The 23,291-nt window shown below is 33.2% G+C and overlaps 1 protein-coding gene across 1 annotated transcript in view; it reads right to left on the bottom strand.

The window, feature by feature from the left end:
* LOC148300191 (uncharacterized) overlaps window positions 1-10,575 on the bottom strand; it is a 56,094-nt gene extending 45,519 nt beyond the window's left edge. The window contains exons 1-5 of the mRNA XM_088275128.1: window positions 10,483-10,575; window positions 9,302-9,458; window positions 4,525-4,656; window positions 3,034-3,237; window positions 2,153-2,227 (exon numbers count right to left, since the gene is read on the bottom strand). Of these exons, the coding sequence (XP_088131254.1) occupies window positions 2,153-2,227; window positions 3,034-3,237; window positions 4,525-4,656; window positions 9,302-9,458; window positions 10,483-10,508 (594 nt within the window). The 5' untranslated portion in view covers window positions 10,509-10,575. The remainder of the gene's footprint in view (window positions 1-2,152; window positions 2,228-3,033; window positions 3,238-4,524; window positions 4,657-9,301; window positions 9,459-10,482) is intronic.
* Between the last annotated feature and the right edge of the window lie 12,716 nt (window positions 10,576-23,291).

Here is a 23,291-nt window from a genome sequence, read left to right as displayed (position 1 = left end):
CAAATTGCTACGTAATAAAATGGTGCTGATAAAATGCAAGGGGAGAATTGGAATAAGTTACTGAAAAAAATTATAATACGGGTACACTTATTATATAGTACATCGTGCAAAGTAGGTAGGAATAAATGTATTTAGTTAAGGGAAAATATAACAAATTGAGGAAAAAAATATATTTGTGAATTGTGTTTACCTTTGAGAGCATCGCAACAAGGTGTTTCTATAGATATTTCGTTTATAATAAACTTTTTACCAATGAACGATATATTCATCTACTGTACCCACCAGAGCCCACAACTGTCGGGACCTTAACCCTTCTTTTAAAAAAAATCTATATAATTTTTTAGAAGAAGAGTTGAGTACAATATTTTGAGTGTGTCCAAATACTTGTTCACAAATCTGGATTATCTATAGGAGTTATTTTACATATTATTTACCTCACACACTTTTCAAAGAGTTTCTGCTAAATAAAAAGCTTCTCTTCATCCCACCAATAGATGTCTAGTGAAGTTCTAGTGATTCAAGAACAATGATTCAAAATTAGTTCATATATATAGAACTTCCAAGAATTTGAGTAGTGTGGTAGTCAATAATGGGTAGAATTGGTGAATGTTACACGTCTGTAAAGTGATCACTTAAACCAGCCTATGACCGTCGTCAGCCCCGTATATGCCCAGACTTCCATATTCTTCTTCATCTTTGATGAGATGTCAAAAAACGATATGAAGAGTTAAGTCTTCCATATTGCTTATATCAATAAGAAAATTGATGGGTTTGATTCCTTTGACCTTTATCTGGACCCAGATGGTGCATAGGGTACTACATCAGTTCTTTTCAGTGTTCATTTGATCATTAATTACACGAAGGCAAGGTGATCAGTCCTGCGTTGCCCTCTGATTATTGGATAAAGGAGTGAAATATATATGATAGGATACAAATGAAGCGAGTGACGGACCTCAGGGTTAAATAATGTTACAGCTATTTGCAGTAGCTTTGCGTAACATGGACACTGCTAAATACATAAGTCTATATATACTCGTACAAGTCTTTTGAGGTTCTTAGGACTATTTAGATGCTATGAGGTTTTTAACTTTGTATTTCAGATTTTTATAACATTTATTGGATTTAATTTATGAATACATTTATCATTAGAAAGTAAAATGTTTATGACGAAACAAACATTTATGAACATAATACCTTGAGATGCCCCTTAATATAAGTTACATATCACTCACTCCATTCAAGAACGTCATAAATCAAAAATTGTCAATTTTCGGAATGCCCAGAAAATGCACTATATCCCAGGAAAAGCGGCATTTTTTAAACTTAATATTTACCTGCTACAGGACAGAAAGTGTTGATTTTGCATTTTGAAGAAAAGGTATTGTTCAATTATTTTTTTTAAAATACTAAATATTTTTCAAATAAAGAAAAAACCTTCAGGTTTTGCCTATAAAGATTTGTTGCACAGTAAAAAGTTCAATAAGTGGCTTGACATTTATTTTTAATACATTGTATTACATTTTTAAACTTTAAAAACGTTCTCCTGAACAGCACAATAAAAATTTTTGATTTATGACGTTCTTGAAAGGAGTGAGCGATATGTGCATATGTATATGTATATATAATTCCAATGCAATGCAAAATGCAGGTACAATAATATTATAAATTTTACTAAAATAACACCAATAGAGAACATATATAAATATTGTGGAAAGCAAAGATGCTTTGTTAAACTAAGAGAGAAAAAAAAGACTGACTGGGGGAGAAATTGTGAACAAAATTATGCAGGGGTAGTGGATAACGGGGTAGTGATACAGTACGGGGTACGGTAATTCCAATAGTGATACAGGTCAGGTGGACGGTGGGCATGCCTCGTGTACGGGTAAACCGCGTGTGGTGGGATATTTCACATATCACATAATATGTACAATAGATCGAATGTATCACACAAGTAACATGTTTCACACTGGCTATATGTGCCACATGTGTCACAATAGTCACACGTGTCACACAAGCCGAATGTCATACAATGGTCACTCGTGTCACACATGTCGCGTTCCACGCTGATCACATATGCCACACAGGTCACACGCCACACATACGGGTATGTGCAGGGGCTAGGTACACGGTATGCGGTAGCTCTGCGGGTTACCTGCTGGGAGCTAATGGAATGTGCCCTCTGCAAAGTCGCCCCCCCCTCCTCCCCGTCTCCTCCCGACTTCCCCATCTGTCAACACAAACACCTCTCAATATGTCACCGCCTACGCATGTCTAACTAATCCGCGTTCCGTGTGGTGACAAAAAAATATCAAATTCTTCCTTCTGGTAGAAATGCTGAAAATCAAAAATATACAAATGCTATTTTATTAGTTTCTAGTAGTAATGGGAAAAGCAAACAACAGGACGCTACAAGATAGAGAGACCAAATAAGGTGTTAATAGGGTCCTACTTAAACACAGCCTTTAACCTGGATTGGGTGGACTTTTATTGTTATTTTTACTAGGGATCAGTGCCATGCCACCGCAACCTGCATAAAAACACCAATTATGATGAATTGGTAAAATCTCATCCTCCAGCAAAAGCCTTCTGTTAAGGCTGGCTATGTAACGAGATGTGAACACTCTCGCATTCTTCGTTGTAACTAAATATTTTCATTCATCGATTCGGCAGTCACTTTGCGGTAAAAATCAATCCATTTTTAATTTATGTTTTACTTAGTAAATACCAATATTTCTTTAAATCTATTGTGACACGTGTTTCGATGCATTCAGCATCACTTTCGTGTTTGAAAAGATGCGGAATACATGGAAAAATGTTTCACAGTAGATTTTAAAAAATAGTGGTATTTACTATGCAAAATAAACTTAATATTTCCAGACGATTCGGTTCCTTTCTTCGGATCAGTATACTAGTCTAAAATGTATACGAGTGTCATCTCATCATTTTCATTGGAGGGTTTACTAAATAAACAATGAACCGTGATGGATGCATGGATGCATTCTTCCGAATACAAGCTCTCGAGTGCTCAGCTACCTGCGTGTTCCCGTTGGGCGGCTCCAGCAGGTGCTCGTCGCCCGAGGCGCGGTGCGAGAGCGGGCTGGCCGTGGCGCTGGTCACGGGCGTGACGGCGCACGAGCCGTTGTTGTGCGTCCCCCCCGCGCCCCCCTTGCCCCCGCCGCCCGCCCCCATGCCCGACTGCTGGATCGCTTCCTTCACCTCCTGGAACTTCTCGATGAACTGAAAAGGGGAGAAAGAAGACTTTTTATTTATGAAGATTACAGGGGAAAATATGTATACTAGCCGCAATATGTCAAGATGTAATATAACGCTGGCTTGTCGTATGCAGTAACTTTCTAATAATGCCAAGTGATAAAAATATATATCTCCAACCCATATCCGCATCCAATGGTGCATAGAGCACTGCATCGTATTCACGCACTGTTATATTGATCGTTACTTACATGAAGGCAAGGTGATCACTCCTGCGCTTCAGTAACCAGTCCGGGCTAATATTAAAAAATTAAATAATAATTAGTGTGTAAATCACTAATTTGTATTTTCACCCCCCCCCCATGGGAATCGAACCCGGGACCTCCAGCACAGTAGCTTAATGCGCTGACCACTACCCTATGGAGGAAGAAAAAAAAAAAAAAAAAAAAAAAATATATATATATATATATATATATATATATATATATATATATATATATATATATATATATATATATATATATACATATATATATATATATATACATATATATATATATATATACATATATATATATATATATATATATATATATATATATATATATATATATATATATATATATATATATATATATATGTATGTATTATACATAAATAAGTTACCAGTGTAGGTGCAAATTATATTAATAAAATTAATTTTTTTTAAGTGGCTGTGTGTGCATGGGTGCATACATGCGAATATATGTGCCTGCACGGATGCGTGCAGGCACATCCGTCATACATACTTTGCGTGTAAGGTTGTGATCCCGTGGTTAGCGTCACGGACTCTTGAGTCAGAGTTTCTGAGAATGAGCCTTTTAGGTTCACAGAAATAGTATGAAATTGAAGTATTTTTGCAAATAATAAAAACACAAATATTTATCTTTTATTATAAAAAGAAAGTCATAAATATTGTCAAACAAAATGTGGCTTAAGCTGCTCTGGCTCCCAACGCCTCGTATGTACTTTGATGCACGTATACTGTTATGATGAACATAAATATTTGTTCCCGGCTATTTTCAGGTAGAGTGTATTGTGTTTGAAAATAGAATAACAGAGTAGAGGATCAAATTGGGTGTGCAACGCATCTTGGTCCCGTACAAGACTGTACGAATACAACAAAGTTGGTCGTCTCGGAGTAGCGTTCAAAGAAGGAGGAAATGTTTATTTTGGAGGTTTACACATACAAATTCCTAAGTCTAATCTCGACAATATAACATATCGTGGGTGAACTGGTCCACGAGTTCACGAGCGTACAAACCGAAGGCTTACCTTGCCCAATTCAGCCTCAGAAGAGAATCCGAGTCCGTACACTGTGTTAGCCCTCACGTCCGACCACTGCCCAAACTTCTGCGACGTCTTGGTGAACGTCATGTTGGGAGTTATCGTACTGTTTATCACCGCCTGGAATAAATAGTTATCACACAATAATTCATTTGGCTAGCAAACCAACAATTCTAAGATAATTCTATGATAAGAAGAGATGGTCTGACGACATAGTCGCTATGGGGGGTAAAAACTGGTAGCACGCAGCAACCAACCGGAGGAAATGGAAAGAAGGGGAAGAGGCCTATATCCTGCAGTGGAGGTCAGAGGGCTTATAATGAAAAACAATGAATAATTAATTTGGCTCAACAGTTTAATTCGGTGCTCTGCTATTGCTGCGCTCAGTGAGATAATGTTGCGTGTGCCATAGAATTTTTCGTGGCGAATAAAAAAAACAAATTATGAAGGAAAAAATATCATTACGATGCAAAGTCAACCTTTGTGGTGACCTGAAAAAACCTTGTATTGTGGAAGATAAAGGATTGCGAAGCACTTCGATAATCTATTAAATCTTAATTAATATAAGGTCCCAAAGGTACATGAGATAAATTATAATATTATAAAATTAAGATGAATTGCTAAAATAAAACTGCGTGTACAGGAAACGGCATGGTACAGAGGCAGTAAATATTGATTGTTAATTACATGAAGGCAAGATGATCATTTTGTGGTTCAGGCATCAGTCCAGGGTGATATTTAATAAATATTAGAGTAAAAAATATATTTTTATATTGATCCCTATAGGAATAAAATCGAAAGAGTGAAATGTCATTAAATTATAATAAGAAGAAATTCAAATCAAGTCATTAATATTTTTTAGAAGGGTTTCTAAACATTACAAAAACAGATGTTCACAAATCTCAATTTTGTAGATTCCATTAAAGTTATACTATGTAATTAGCATACATTTTAATTCGCAGAATATACATTTGAGATTATTTTACAATCTTCAAATTGCCCTTTTTCCAAATAAGAAATTAAATCCACTTTAGTTAATTAACTACATTAGTCAAGCATTTAACCTCATGTTAATTCCTAACAATTAAGAGAGTAGTTCACATGTGAGCTGGTGATAATGAAAATGGTACAAGGCAACATGCGTATTAGGCGTCTAGAGATACTACTTTCATAATATTCAAAAGGAAAAATTGAAATCTCAAAAATAAGTGTTTTATAATACTATTCGTTCATTTTGAAACTAAGAATTTGAGTTTTTAGTATTGAATGGATCCTAAATTAGAAACACGCCAAAATCATTATTTCATTGTAAAACAAATTGAATACAGCGGTAAGGAAATTGGGGTTCATCAATCTTCAAATGACAGTTAAGAAACAAATACACAAGTAGGCCATTGGTACATCTGCTCATAAATTCATTACTGAGAACTTACTAAACTTGTAATAATATTTGATTAAGTAAAAGATTCTCTCATCCAAAACACAATCTAAATCATTTTATGGAATAACTTTTGACACTCATCTAGTGAATACAAAAAAAAACTTTGTCATTTTTTTTTTAACCTTTCCCTTCCCGTTCTAAAATAAAACACGCGTCCCGGTGTTGGGTAGTCACTACACAATAAAAAATTAGCGATTTAAATCGGAAAAATGTGGATATTCATAGCTTATCCCCTTAATTAATTATAAATTATGTCAAAAATTATAATAATTTAGATTTGTTATCTGAAAACATTAAAAAACCATCTCGCAACGCTCACGGAACAAGCATAGGTCCACTCTTGTCGAAAGCTCAAGAGCTACTGCCGCTAACCCGCTAGCTAGCCATAGAACATTGAGCTTTGAGCTACTCACGCGTGCACAGTGCAAGTTGCAAGAGTGAGATGCGAATATAGTGTTGCGGTTCCCGCACACTCTTTACGCGCTGTTTATACGCAAATTTGTTTCCGATATTCACAAAATACCTCTGATGTACACGATAAATTCTAATTATTAATAATATTATTTTTTAAATCAATGCGTAAATATGCTACAGAAGAATACCTAAAATCTTAGCCTTGTATTTATTTTATTTATAGAGATATTTTGGTTATTAGAAGCAATGTGTACAAGGTACACAACACCGGGAAGGGAGGGTCATCGCTTTCATATTTATATGTTATATATGTCAAAATTAACGTCTTATTAAATAACACACCAGTGTATCAAAAAATATATATATATGTAAAGAATTTTTTTTAAATATTTTGGAATTGAAAAAGATGAAAGAAAGATTGAAATTCTCGAAGAAGAACAGTAAGAAGGATGATAAGATAAGACATGTTTTGAAGTGTTGAATAAACAAAACGCAGAAAACTTGTGACCTGGTTTTATCAAAAGCAAACAAACCAACTGGTGTATATTGTAAACATTACTTATACAGCACACAACAAACCATTGTAATAAATTCCAAAATCATATATTTGAACATTGATTTTTAATCAAATTTGTAATTCAAACTAGTTTTCAATGTATGGGGTTCCATTGTTGGGAACCATTTTTTTTATCAAAATTCTTTGACTTATTCATTCATATTATGAAAATATTTAGTATGAGTCTTTTTTGTTTACAAGTGATTTATAAAATTACTTGTAAATGATTGAAGGCCTAAAAAAAAGTCTTTTAAATATTGATTTGGAGTTTAATTTGTAAAACTATAGTTTAAATATTACAATCAAACGCTGATTTGAGCTGATTTTATTTTTTTAAATAAAATATACATCATCATTATATCAGCCCGTTGAGGTCCACTGCTGGACATAGGCCTCCCCCTTCCGCCTCCACTCCTTCCGATCCTGCGCCGTCCCCATCCACTGTCTTCCAGCAAACTTCCTGATGTCGTCCACCCATCTCATCGGTGGACGTCCTTGAGGCCTCTGGTTCCTCGGTCTCCACACCAAAACGCGTTTCCTCCATCTGTCGTCGCTCATTCTGGCTATGTGACCGGCCCATTTCCACTTCAGCCGAGCAATTCGCTCTACCACGTCACAGACCTATGTCTGGCATCGGATCCAATCGTATATATACAACTTAGACTCAAATCAGCATTTGATTGTAATATTTAAACTATAGTTTTACATATTATTTTTTGACATCTCATCAAAGATGAAGAAGAATATGGAAGTCTGGGCATTTACGGGGCTTACGACCGTCATAGGCTGGTTTGAGTGATCACTTTACACACGTGTAACATTCACCAATTCTACCCATTATTGACAACCACACTACTCAAATTCTTGGAAGTTCTATATATATGAACCAATTTAGAAACTTTGTTCTTGAATCACTAGAACTTCACTAGAGACATCTATTGGTGAGATGTAAAGAAGCTTTTTTATTAAGCAGAAACTCTAATATTAGTATGTGAGATCCGAATCCTGGATTATAATCACACACATGAGAAACGCCAGAAAATACCATTTTCATTTTTATTATTAAGCTTATAATTTTACCAGATAATTTATTTACAACATTTTGAGTGTGTCCAAATACTTGTTCACAAAATCTGGATTATCTCCTATTACAGGAGTTATTTTCATAAACTTTATGAAAATAACTCCTGTAATTGGAGATAATCCAGATTTTGTGAACAAGTATTTGGACACACTCAAAATGTTGTATATAGTTTTACAAATTAAACTCCAAATCAATATTTAAAAGACTTTTTTTTATATAAAATATACAACTTAGTAGACTCAAATCAAAGTCTTGATTGTTATATTGAAAATATAATAATTCTTCTTATATTTTAGACATAGTTTAGTTTCAGATTTTTTAATTTAACTTAATTTTAATTTTTTTGTAAAAAAAACTAATAGGTTTTGCAGATTATGAATTAAGTAGGGATTTAACTTTGTACGATATATTATTTATGCTACTTTGTTCAATAGCTCGGGGGCAGTGTGGGAACATCATCCGGAGAGTGTAATTTTACCAATCCTTGCAGTGTGCGAGTACCAATATTGTCGGTGGACCATCATATGCTTAGGAGTTTTACATAACAAATAACAGTTTATACTAATTTATTTTTTTACAAAAATGTTAATAATATTACTATATAACCACACACCGAGATTTTTATGTCTACCGGTTTCGAGACGTACCTGTCTTTTCGTCAGGACAATCACTACTACAGCATGCAAACAATACCACGCTTCACCACCTTAGCACCATTTACACACTTAAAACTACACAAAATGTTTAACACATGTGATTTTTGGTCGACCCGAAGACCAACATGCACTAAAGTTTTCAGCACAGACATGCGTTACGAGCCGAGGTTAAACATGCACTAGGGTTAAACATATTAATGGGTACGTCTCGAAACCAGTAGACATAAAAATCTCGGTGAGTGGTTATATACTAATATTATTAGCATTTTTGTAACAAAATAAATAAGTAAAAATGACTAACCACAGTGTAAATGCTTAAAATAATAATAATATTGAGAATATTATAATGGTTTATATTTTAACATCGGAATTATTGTAGTATTTATGTATATTAATAAAAATGGTTATCACAGAATGATGATGGGAAAGATAGAAGGATGCCAGGAGCTGGCAGAAAACAAACATTGGGACTTTGCAACATTCACGGCTGGACCGGGATGAGAGGGGTGGAGTTGTTCTGGAAGACGCAGGACCACTTTGCCATAGTAATCGGCAACGTCGGGGGGACCTGACCATGTGAAGAATAAGATCGCAGAATTAGGCAGCGAGCTTACCTTGGATCCTTCCACGCTGATGATCCTGTAGAGCGAGCGAGAGGAGTCATAGAAGAAAGAGACAGATACGGCGGTGGTGGAGGCCGACATCCACGAGCGCTTGGTCTTGGGGTCGATGTGGAACACATGCGCTTTGCATGTGAAGATTGGCTGCTCCCTGCAAACCAAATATCCCTAATGTGATGGTATTCTTATTTTAAATTGGATTAAGTGACATAAATAAAGCGAAGACACATTCAAACATTTAATTGAAGGTTTAGAATGAAAAGCTTTTTTTTGTTGGGTAATATATCCAAAAACAAGGTTTTTTTGGATTGAATTCTAAATTTATTTATGTATATGTTAATACGTGACGCGTTTTGTCTTTTTAAGACATTATCAAACACTAAGACAAAACGCGTCACGTAATAACATATACATAAATAAATGTAGAATTCAGTCCAATAAACCTTGTTTAATTTTGGATATATTACCCAACAATTTAACACGGAATTCTACCAACTGTCTGCAGTTACAATAAATAAGTTTTTTTTATTTATTTATTCCACTATCAGGATTAATTAATGAAAACCATTTATTTTAACTGCTAATTACAAATTATGTTTAATGTAGCACCTAAAGAATCTGTTATTCTAATATTTCATTAACCCTACAAATTCATTAATCGATGTTTACTTCTAGAAAATGTTATCAGTTAAAAACATGAGAGAAAATGCAATATATCAAGGTAAAGCCATTAATATTGTAGGGAATATTAGTTAAATAAGATTTATTACAAGTCGTGCGAGCATATTCATGAAACTCTCTCATGCTCGCTGAAACGATTCAATCAAAACAAACTATCAGTCTAGCGGAAACAATTACTTTTCTATTTCATTTCACACGCCAACTAAATAGAGGTGTCACTGGAGGCGTTCAATCGGCGCTACATTTGCCATTTCTTTACATTTTCGGAATAAAATTGTAGCGTAGCATGCACCTTTTACGTGTACAATAGCGTCCGCTACAAAACAAGACTCGAATCAAAATAACTTGTCCATATTGGTTTTTAAAAAAATACAACATTCCCCTCCCTAAAATAAAGTCATTATAACCAACACGGCCGTAAGTCGACTGTATGGATGCTTGCGCGGGCTGCGACATTCTTTAAAAATAGGTAAATTTATGAAACTTGCACATACCCCATAGTTTCGTTTCCTGGTGTCATTTAATACACAAAAATAGCGCAAAAGATCAACCTTTCATATTTTCTGTCAACTGTCAGTGCAAGCGGCTACTGCCAGACTGAGTGCTGCCAACTTGACAAAAATGAGAATGTGTGCTACCAACGTGGGAATTTGAAAAATTCAGCATTATCTATTTATCCAAATGTAGAGCAATTTGGTCTTTTCTTTTTTTCCTAATAATAATAAATAAAAAATTACAGTACTCTAAACATAGTACATATTTTTTTATACTTTGGAAGAAATATATACAAAACTGCTGGGACGACCCATTTTCTTCTCGGAATCCCAAATTCTGAATATTTCCCGATCGATTTGATTCGTACAGTATAAAGTATAGTGGAACCCCTCATAAAGAGTAATTCGCATAACAAGCAAATATATGTGAAAAAGTTGTTCCCTTAACAAGCGAGTTACAGAGAAATGGCAAGTTCACGACATTCACTTATGAACCGGTACTTCCGAAGCTCGATTGTGTCATTTGCCAATATCATAGGACTCGAGGTGGATACTAACGATGTTGAAGAGCTGGTGAAAGCACACAGTCAAGAGCTGACCACAGAAGAGCTTATGTTTCATAGCAAGAAATAATGGAGGAGAACTTATTAATGGAGGAAGAGGAAGTAGCAGAGAATCGGTTTGGAAGGAAGAATTTGTATCACGAATAGGAGTCCTAATAAGGAGGTGGCTATTCGTAATACAAAATTATTAAATCGTAATGCTGTAACACATTTTTGCCAAATTGTAAAGCGTCGCGTCATATATATATATATATATATATATATATATATATATATATATATATATATATATATATATATATATATATATATATATATATATCTATATATATTTATATATATATATATATATATATATATATATATATATAGATATATATATATATATATATATATATATATATATATATATATATATATATATATATATATATATATATATATATATATATATATATATATATATACGTTTTTTTAATCTAAATTATATTCCAAGAAATTATACTCCATAACAATTTAAAAGTAACTTTATTTGAACAAACGTTAATAAAAAAGTATTCAAACTAATATTCCTTCGGCATGGAACGCATTATCGCATTTTACACTGATTTCTATGGGAAAAAAATGTTTCGTATAGCGAGAGTTTCGCTTAACGAGTAAGACGAATTAAACTCGTTATAAGAGCTTCCTCTGTATTTATTATCTTATATGTTGGTAAGGATACACAACAAAGTTTTTCGATAAATCAAATCAAATGAATTTATCCAACAATTAATAAATACATCACAAACTAACATTTAAGGCGTATACTTAAATAATGTAAATGAGTTTTGCAAAATTAAAATCTAAGGCCGTAAAGAAAGCTGCAGATATTTCGAAATATTTAAATAATAATATTTGTAAAACCAACTTCATAACAGCCCAAAACAAAATGATAAATTGACAAGACTGTAAATTTTCTTCTTTCCAACTTTTTTATTTCCAATGAAATTGAAGAACGAGTAAATGCATACAGAACTAAACACTTCTTGGAGTTTTTAAGATGAAAATGTACAGATCCATCTCGGTCAAGAAGAAACTGACGTGCACACGTAGAAAGAATAGGATATGAAACGCTTGAAGAATCCATGATGCATCTCAAATCCGTAGACACCCATTAAGAGATATAAAAGCATCAGAAATGCCAGTAACAGGAGACATATCAAACTAACAATTCTAAACCAAAAAGAAGATAAATAAATCCTATTCTAACCCTCTCCACCTCCGTAGTGTAATGGTCAGCACGCTTGGCTACCGTTCTGGAGGTCCCGGGTTCGATTCCCAGGGGGGGTCTAATAAATATAAGTGATTTTTTCACTCCTATATTTATTCAATATTACCCTGGACTGGTACCTGAAACGGAGGGCTGATCACCTTTCCTTCATGTGTTAACGATCAAGATAACACTGCGTTTATATTAAGCAGTGCCCTATGCACCATTGGGGTGCGGATAAGGGTTAGGTTAGGTTATTCTAACCCTTACCCGCACCTAATGGTGCATAGGGCACGCAGTGTTATCTTAATCGTTACTCATATGAAGGAAAATGTGATCACTCCTGCGCTTCTGGGACTAGTCCAGGGTAATATTTAATAAATATTACAGTGTAAAATCATTCATATTTATTTTCACCCCCCCCTGGGAATTTAAACCGTGTCCTCCAGCACGGTAGTTGAACACGCTAACCATTACACTACAGAAGCGGATAGCCAAATAAATAAAATGACGAACCTAAATTTAGATTTTTCAGAAATATATAAAAAAAAGGATAATCTTAATTTAAAAAAAATATTCGTTATGTAAAATCCGATATTTTTTCTCGGTGAAAATACCCTATTCCGAATTCGATAATTATATTTAAAAAAGTCACTTCACTTTGGTAAGTAAGGTTTATGTTATTCCCCCATTCTCTGTGGTAATTTCAGCAAATTTGGTTTCACCACCAATATTTATAATTATGTAATAATCTGTAATGCTTGCCTTAGTATATAATTTATGCACCAGCCTTACCACTCTCAGTTTGAAACTTTTATCAGTGCGATCTTTATCAAACCTTTATAATATTGTGTTTTACTCGTTGAAAAGATTCTAAAATTAACAAACCAATACTTTTCCATATTCGTAAAATATTATGTGTTTTTATTGCGACATTGTTACGTGGATTTTGCTGCATGTCACTAATTCTTACCGAAAAAATTGCTCATCTTAGTTAAGTTAAAATTGTGTTTTGTTTCATTTAATTGCGTATTTTCAATAATTATCAGTGAAAGTGTAATTAAAGACATAAGTATGTGTATTCGCAGGACATTCGTGTTTATTTTTTATGGTGTGCAAGTATTACAAGATTTTTTTATTGAATTTAAATCGAAGATGCAGCAAAGGTAAGATTCAATACTATTTTTTCAATTAGAAGTTAGAAATCAAGATATACTTACTTACTTACTTACTTATTTGGTAACAATCAATCAATATCAAATGATCACGATTTTTTGTATTAATAGCAATTGCTGCATTAATTGTATTAAATGTATAAATAATATTTGTATTATAAAAGCTTATTTATTAAATATGCTAGAAAATATTAAATACTTATGCTATAAAATAGCATTAACAGAATTCGGTACCTGACACTAATAACGTTGAATCCTATATCGGAACACAGATGGCAGGAGTGTAAAATTTTCTAGTTTTAAATTAGAATAATCTATTTCATATTTGGGTTTACTTATCTTATTTTTTTTAATAATTTTAATGAAAAGCGTTTTTATTGATTTCACAATATTGCATAATTTTATCGAGTAAAACGTAATGATGACATAATAAATTAATCTGCTTTTCCATTTGCTCGACAGATGGACTACTGCATTAATAAAATCTATGCTGGCCTCATTGGCCAGCAGTGGATTGTATAAATAATTCTTTTACTTACTTAAGTACTTATTATAAAAAATATTTATTAAATATGTTTTTACAAGCATTAAAAGTATTCGGCCATGGCAGGAGTGTAACGTTTTCTAGTTTTTAATTAGAATTAATATATTTCATATTTGAGTTTAATTATCTTCGAATTTCAATAATAGTAGCTTTAATTTAGATTATTTTTATTGATGGCATAATATTGCATAATTTTATCGAGTAAAACGTAATGATGACATAATAAATTCATTGCTACTGCATGAATGAAATCCAATGCTTGTTTCATTGGCCAGCATTAAGTAAGTAAGTATGTATAAATATTTTTTGTATTATAAAATAATATTTATTAAGTTTTTATAAGCATTAAAAGTATTCAGCAATGGCAGGAGTGTAACGTTTTCTAGTTTTAATTAGAATTAATCTATTTCATATTTAAGTTTACTAATCTTCGAGTTTTAATTATAATAATAATCTTAATTTTTAAACAAATATTGATTGCATAATATTGCATAATTTTATCGATTTGAACGTAATGACATTATAAATTCATTGTTTTACCATTGGCTCGACAGATGGACTACTGCATTAATAAAATCCAATGCTGGCTTCATTGGCCAGCATTGGATAAGTAAACTCAAATATAAAATAGATCAATTCTAAATAATATTTATTTAGAATTGATCTATTTTATATTTGAGTTTACTTATCTTCGAGTTTTAATAATGATAATTTTAATTATACTTAATTATTTTTATTGATTGCATAATTTTGCATAATTACTTATACCGATACGTTATGATGACATATCAAATTCATAGCTTTTCTATTTGCACGACAGATAGACTACTGCATTAATGACATCCAATGCTGGCCTCATTGGCCAGCATTATTTATAAATATTATTTTGTATACTTATTATAAAAGAATATTTATTAAATATATTTTTATTAGTATTAAAAGTGTTCGGCAATGGCAGGAGTGTAACGTTTTCTAGTTTTAAATTAGCACTTTTTAACCTATTTCATTTTTGAGATTTCTTTTCTCCGAGTTTTACTAATAATAATTTTAATCAAAAGTGTTTTTATTGATTGCATAATATTGCACAATTTTATAGAGTAAAACGTTATGATGGCATTATAGAACCATTGCTTTACTATTTGCTCGACAGATGGACTACTCCATTAATAAAATCCTATTTCTTATTCTAAATTAGAACTAATCTATTTCATATTTGAGTTCACTTATCTTCTAGATTTAATGATAATAATTTTAATTAAAGTTAATTTTATTGATTGCATAATAAAGCATAATTATATCGAGTGAAACGTAATAATGACATATTAAATTCATTGCTTTTCCATTTGCTCGACAGATGGACTACTGCATTTATGAAATCCAATGCTGATTAAGCATTATGTTTATCATTTTTATCATCATTTTTATATAAGTAAGTACTTAAGTACTTAAGTACTTATTCTAAAATAATATTTATTAAATATACTTTTATTAGCATTAAAAGTATTCGACAATGGCAGGAGTGTAACGTTTTCTAGTTTTAAATTATAAATAATCTATTTCAAATTTGAGATTACTTATCTTCAAGTTTAACTAATAATAATTTTAAATAAGAATTTTTTTATTGATTCCATAATATTGCACAATTTTATAGAGTAAAACGTAATGGAGGCATAATAAAACCGTTGATTTACCATTTGCTCGACAGATGGACTACTGCATTAATAAAATCCAATTTCTAATTTTAACCTCATGGGTTATGGGCATAATCATTCGCAAGTTTTTTTTGTTTGTTTTAATTTCATTATAATTAACATTTGTTATACGCAACGCCTAAAAAAACCTTCATCGGAACTTGACGCACTTATCTTTGATCGATCCCCCCCCCTCCAAAGTCCGGTAAATTTTTTTTATTTTTATTATTTTATATTTTATAATGTTGGCAGTATTTATTATTTCGAGAAATTTCGAGAAATTTGGCAGTATTTATTTATTTGCGACCTTTCCGGTGATCTCTGGTAGAACGAATTCAGTGTAAGAAGTATTCTAGCCAGGCTTACCATAATTATAAAGCTCTAAACCTGGACAGATGGGGAAAAAAACAAATTAATGGAATCCCAAAAGTTTTTTACATAAATTAAGAATTTGGATATTATGTCAAGTGTACATTTTGCTGGAGTGAAATGTTTTTAATATTCTGTTTATTTTTCTTCATTTTTTGGTAGGCACAAAATATATTGTATTATTAAAATAGATTAGGTGCATCAATGCGTTGCTCGTCAAAATGTTGAAATAATTAGACCCATTTATCCACGTATACAGTTTGGAGTTTTCATCGTTAAACTCCATTCTTCAATTTTTTATACAAAAAAAGTGTTTGCGAGCGACAACTCCTTAAAAGGACTATCGGTATTAATTTCCTGTCGTTCATCTGGTTGGTGTATTTCGTTTGTAGCTTCTGCAGATCTCTCTATTTCTTCCCATTTTGGTACCGGATGTAGTCCAATCCATGTAAATATTTCGGCGCTACCGAAACTTCAGAATAGATAAATAGACAGTGCTCGCGCAAACCGGGACAAAATCTAAACCGGCCGGGACACTGGAACACCGGGACCCGTGGCTGAAACCGGGACAATCCCGGGCATACCGGGACGTATGGTAAGCCTAATTCTAGCGAATATCCCCTTAATGATTTTTAAACTGATTTAATATCATCTCGGACTGGTACACAAAACGTCGGACTGATCACCTTGTGAGAAACGATCAAGATAACAAAAACTACGCCGATACGATAGGTGCGGATACGGGTTAAAGTTAGGAACAAGAAACTTATTAAATTAAGTTTAAATATTCATAATATCTACCCGCGTCGCGGGTTCGATTCCCGCCAATTGCAAAATGAATTCAAGAAATATTTATTTTATTTTTAAGTGGTCTGGGTGTTTGTGACATATTTTTCACATTTGCCTTCCCTATCCTTACTATCCTACCTGCAGACCAGCATCTAAAATAGACTCTGCGGGTTATTCATTTAAAAAATATCAGTGTAATCTTCTTCTCCTTCTTCTTTATGAGCCGTCTGACCTCCACTGCTGGATATAGGCCTCTTCCGCTTCTTGGCTTTATTTGCGCAATACCACTGTTATTTTATTTAAGAGAAAAAATGTTCATATTGAAACCGGGACCAGTCCCGGGACTGACTGACCTAGACATATTATATCATTTACTATTACGTTACAAACGATGACACAGTATTGTATCACATTACATAAATATTGTACAGTCTTCAGTCTTCAGTCTGGAATGCCAAATCACCTCATTTCCCGAATTCTGTGGCGATAATCTCATTACCATACTTACCGGCCAAATGTCGTCCGCACTACACGCCTAGTGTACCTGCACCGCATGCCACACGCGGCGCGTGTAAGGGATGTGGGAGATGTGGGGTGTAACGACCACCCCGGCTGTACGTTGTGACATTACCAAATATGGAAATGTGGTAACGGTTTCCGATTTACGATTGATATTGATTTATGGCGGCCCGCCACCGCTTCTTCGATTTGCAGTAAACGTTCACAGTGGCGAGATATGCTTTTCCAAACTGGACATTTTTGCTGATTACAATTTGAAAAAAGCATTTCTACTAGATGTTTTTGGAAAGAAATGATAGATGGGACGATTCTCAATAGATTTTTGCATATTGTTACTTTCTGAATTCAGAAAGTAACAATATGCAATAAGTTTAAATATGCAAATCTTTTTTATATATATGTATATAAAAATATATTTAAAATATGCAAAAAAATGCTGTATTTACAAGGCAATGTTTTCTTATTTTTTCTAGATTTTAAAAACCTGTACAAATCATAGCAAATAATCACATCCCTCGCATGTCCATTGCGATCGTAATGTGAATCACCGAGACTGAAATCAAGTCACTAAACTTCTTATTAATGACGTCATCATTCATGATCCCTTTCTATGTACTGTATTATGTTAAACCTACCTACTCATAATCCTATTAGAGTTTAACCGAGAGAAGGGAGTCGATAGACCGACAAAACAAAACTATAGGCAATCGTCGTCATTAATTGACAAAGAAAAATGCAATTTATAAGTAGGCGAAAAGAAATTCGTCATACCTACCATGTTTAGTATAGCAGGTAGAGGTAATGCGGTGTGTCTCTCCTTCTAGGCTCGTGTGTGGGTAATTATGCCGTGTGACAAGCTGGTGGGTAGAATAATAATGAAGCTGTCGCCGCGAAGTCTGACGAAACGAGAATTTTGGTTCTCGTCCTTTCGTTTTTCGCGCGGCATTACGTAACTTCGTGTTCGACGTGACGATTTCATATTTATTTTACTGTTATTTTTAATAGTAGATTTATTAGTAGACAAGTTATTAACAACACGTCGGGGTTTTGTTTTAAGATGTAGATCTTACCTAGGTGTACGCCTGGTATATTTATGCAGTTCCTGGCTGGTCTCATTATAGATGAGGCAAAATACCTGAGATATTTTTCTATCGCAAAATAGCATTTTAAAATATTATATTTAAAGATATAATATTTGTCCACCTCCGTAGTGTCACAATGGTCAGCACGCTCGGCTACCGTTTTGGAGGTCCCGGGTTCGATTTCCAGGACGGGGGGTCAGATAAATATAAGATTTATTCACTCTAATATTTATTTAATTTTACCCTGGACTGGTAAGTGAGGCGGAGGGCAAATCATCTTTTCTTCATGTGTTAACAGATAATAGATAACACTGCGTTTATTTGATGCAGTACCCTATGCACCATAGGGTGCGGATAAGGGTTAAAAGAAGAAGATAATATTTTATGCTTACAACTTTCTTTGAATGAAGTTTTTTTTCTTAGCTTGCGCAATTAGAAATCGAAGATCGGTGATTACTGTAAGGGCGTCGTGTTTGATTTTTTTAAAGCTTTTAATTTTGTCAAATGATTCGAAATCAGTCTGGTCGAAATGACTCACGATTGAATTAGATTTATCCAGAAAACGAGTTGGCAGGGTGTTGGAAGGAGGTGGCACGAGCACCGATGACCACTCCATTAGGGGCTCGCAATAAGTCATCGCGGTGGGAGGGTGTTAGTGGTCGGTGGTCGGTGGGCGGTAGTCATTGTTCGCTGGGTGGCGGACACTTGGTCGGCTTCTGTTCGGCTTTCCCCTTAATCCCCGACAGTGATGCAATACCCGCTGACAGTCAGTAATCATCGCACTTTACTTTATCATCGGTCACTTGGTGTAGCTGTGGATTCTCTGAAGCAAATGAGATTATAGTACGCTGATTACCGCAACCCCTTCGTATATTCTCGGCAGAGTGTAAATCATTGGCGGATCGAATTTCTCTCGCTTTTTCGGATGAAAAAAATCATAATACTTAACTAACTATGATGTAACATATTCCCTATTAAAACCGTACCTATTATTTATTTATTTCGCATTCACTTTGGAGAATTCCATAATTTATGTAAATATCATGTTTTTACTCAATAACGTGCAGGGAACGTGTTAGGTACATATATATGTATGTATGTTCTGGACGCGCCATCCTAGGAAAAATCACTCCTCACATAATAACAAAATCTAGCTTCACTGCCTGTTTTTTCGATACAGTTTGATTAAACCCCTTGCAAGGCGAAAAACTCACACAAAAACAAATATTTTGAATGGAATCGCGTTTTGATAATAATAAATATAAATTATGAACCCACTTGATGAAAAAGACAACTAAAATGAGGTTTATGTATTTTTTTACATTTTATTATTTAGTTTAATTTTTTCTTTAATAATTTGTACTGGTTATGCAAATTAATAAACATGCATTATTCGCTGTATACCATAAACATACATATTCTTCTATATTTTTTTTTAATGTAAAATATAAATAGTATAAATAAATATCTTACGAAACAGTGTTATGTATTTAAAATCGATACTAATTTACAAAGCTTAAAAGTTCATACGTGGTCGGATAGTAATAAATAATTTAAATATTAATTAGAATTGAAGGTACCCAGGAAACATCCTACAGTAGTTGACAATACTTCCAGGATATTCGTTCATACTTATTGTAAACAAAAATAATTCAAAATATGCATAACTGTTTTAAGTATTTACAGTATATTAGTAAGTTGACACTCGGTGTTAACGGCATTTGTATTATATTATTTAAATGTCAAATGGGATATAAATACGAGCCTTATTTCTTATTTTATTGATTTGACATTCAGGTATATAAATGTTTCCTCAATTTATCACTTTCGGCATTAATCTTCCACAAGATGGCATCCTATTTACTTTAAAATGCAAAAAAAAACACCTTATACTGCTGATGGCTAATAACATAACGCTCACTCCTTTCAAGAACGTCATAAATCAAAAATCGTAAATTTTCAGTTGTGCATGTTTTCGGAATGCCCAGAAAATGTACTATATCCTAGCAAAAGAGGCATATTTTTAACTTAATATTTACCCGCTACAGGGCAGAAAGTGTTGTTTTTGCATTTTGAAGAAAGGGTATTGTATAATTATTTTTTTAAATATACTAAATATTTTTCAAATGGAGAAAAAACGTTCAGGTTTTACCTAAAAAGATCTGTTGCACAGTAAAAAGTTCAGTAAGTGGCTTGATATTTATTTTTTATACATTGCATTATATTTTTAAACTTTAAAAACGTTCTCCTGAAAAATCAAGTTTTTTGATTTATGACGTTCTTGAAAGGAGTGAGCGATATATGCAACATTTTTTGCTATTCTTTGGTATTGCTTGAAGTTAAAATACACTGTTAAAGGGACAGCTTTCATTGCAAAAAGCTTTGAGTAGAAATACATTGGCAAGAGAAAGAGTACACAATATATTTTATTGATTCGGTGGATGGTGAAAGATGTTGTTATTTATCTAACTCAGTGATATTATTCTGAAAAAGAAGATATAAATACGTTATTACTGTACCATTATGACGCACGGACGTATGTAACATATTATGCGAGTAATATTGTGAATTGAGGTGATACAATAATTTCATCAACAAATGTTAAAATACTTATGCAAGAGCGATATTGAACATCGAGGGTCAGGCTCATATCTCGTATCGTTTAAGATAACTTTAATAAATTAAATGTCATTTAACATCGTGTCGTTATAATGTAGCTACATGTATGTGAGTTAAATAAGGTAAAGTACATACAATAATTAATATAAACCTTCGAGTAATCATGCAGACACACCCTATACATCTTTGAATGTGAAATGCGGTCATATCCGTTTTTCATATGGTGGACTTGTTTTTGTAATGGGTAGTAAGGTTGGTGAATAACTCGCCTCGCTCGCCTGACCATTGCGTTTGTTCTTAATTGTCCCTTTTCGGTGTTGGATTTTTTTCACTTTTCTATGATATATCGTTTAAATATAAAAACGTTGAAAATTAACGATTAATACAAATTATTTACTTACAACATTTTGAGTGTGTCCAAATACTTGTTCACAAATCTGGATTATTTCCAATTAAAGGATTTATTTTTCATATTATTTTTGACATCTCAACATAGATGAAGAAGAATATGGAAGTCTGGGCATTCACGGGGCTTACGACTGTCATAGGCTGGTTTAAGTGATCACTTTACACACGTGTAGCATTCACCAATTCGCGTGGTTAATAATGTTGTAAATAATACAAATTATTTACGACATTAATGATTTCAACGAGAGATCGACGAATTCGGAATAGTTGTGTCTTAAAACTGTATTTACTTTAGATGAATATGTTTATTTTCCATTACATAACCTCTTAAAACTCAGTATCTCGATAACTGAATTTATTGAAATATTATTAACATATAATGATATTATGTTTGATAATATCTAAAAATTTTACGAAGTATGTTTCGAACCAACAAGCCTTCGTCAATGAATCAATCAACTTGTCAGTTATTTTACTCAAAGGTAACAGAAGTGCAGAGATTATTTTTATTGGTCGATTTTACCTTGACCTTAGTTTCTAAAGATATAAAAATATCAAACTGAATAGCAATTAGCATTTTTTCTGTTTTGATGGATTTGATGGTATACTGAAATATGTATAATCTACACACGTATTCCTGAAGGTATGCCTCATCTTTATTAGTGTCGGAATAAGGTCTCGGTCGCCCATTATTGTGGTGCTGTCGGGGCAAGATGATAATCTTGACTCTACCAGAAAGGAAGCAAACTCGCCTCAGATGGTGATTTGAGGACAAGTGTTGCCAACCATATAAGGATGCATTCATCGATATTTTTCAACAGACAGAAAAATACAAGGTTGTACGATGATGGTCGAATAGACGAAAACCATTTGGTTTGCAGTTTGAAAGATTTATTTTGATTTCTCTTTTGAAAATTGAATAAGCTGGCTTATTTGATGTTGAGATGTGACTAATGGGAAACTTGCATTTTTGGTTATCCGATTGGGATGGTATTCGTTACTTTTTCACTTAATTTTCTTTAAAACAAATTGATCCTTACAACCAATTTTTTGGTGACTTAGAATTTCGCAAAAACAATATATTTTGATATTGTTTCTGCGTTTTATGGATTCTTACGCGGTATGCAAAGTGTTCGGTAACAGATTTGTACGTGACGTCGACCATTAAAGTAAATGCAATATTTGTTTAACTATGTATACGCGACTACCTACTGCTACTCTCATAGGGTATCATGATAAATACTCGACTATACATGTACCCCCCCTTCGTCGAAGTGGTAAGGAGCATATCGTCAATGATCAACCATTCCTTCTCTATTATTGATTCGTCCAATGTTCTGGTATTACGCAGCAAGTGTTACATCTACTCTACCGAGAAATGAAATCACCCAAATTTTACATTCAATCCTCGGCTGTGCGGTGAAGTAATCTGGTAATCAGGAGCTGGAGTCAATATTTAGAATGAAATTCACGTCTTGGTAGTATAGTGGTAGTCAGGAGACAGCTCCCACACATCATCTGATAAGGTAAAGGCTTTCAGTATTATTGCCCATGGGAGTGACGGTAAAAAACTTTATGTGGTAACAATCAATGTGATTTGCATTTCTAAAGTCATGATTTTTTTTTAATTACGCAATGTCTAAATCCTAAATACTTGTTCAACTAGACTGACTTCAATTTCGTATTTTTTCACTGGAGGCCACCTTTGCATACTATTTCTAAACATGCAAAAGTGGTTTTCAATGCTGGCTTTTTTGGCAGTTCTTTGATTTTCTAAGCCATACGTCTTCTTACTCCA

Source organism: Brachycentrus maculatus, unplaced genomic scaffold (genome assembly GCF_059751285.1).
Source record: "Brachycentrus maculatus isolate JH-2025_06_01 unplaced genomic scaffold, ASM5975128v1 h1tg000797l, whole genome shotgun sequence".
Lineage (NCBI taxonomy): Eukaryota > Metazoa > Arthropoda > Insecta > Trichoptera > Brachycentridae > Brachycentrus > Brachycentrus maculatus.
This window is presented reverse-complemented; position numbering and strand designations above follow the sequence as displayed.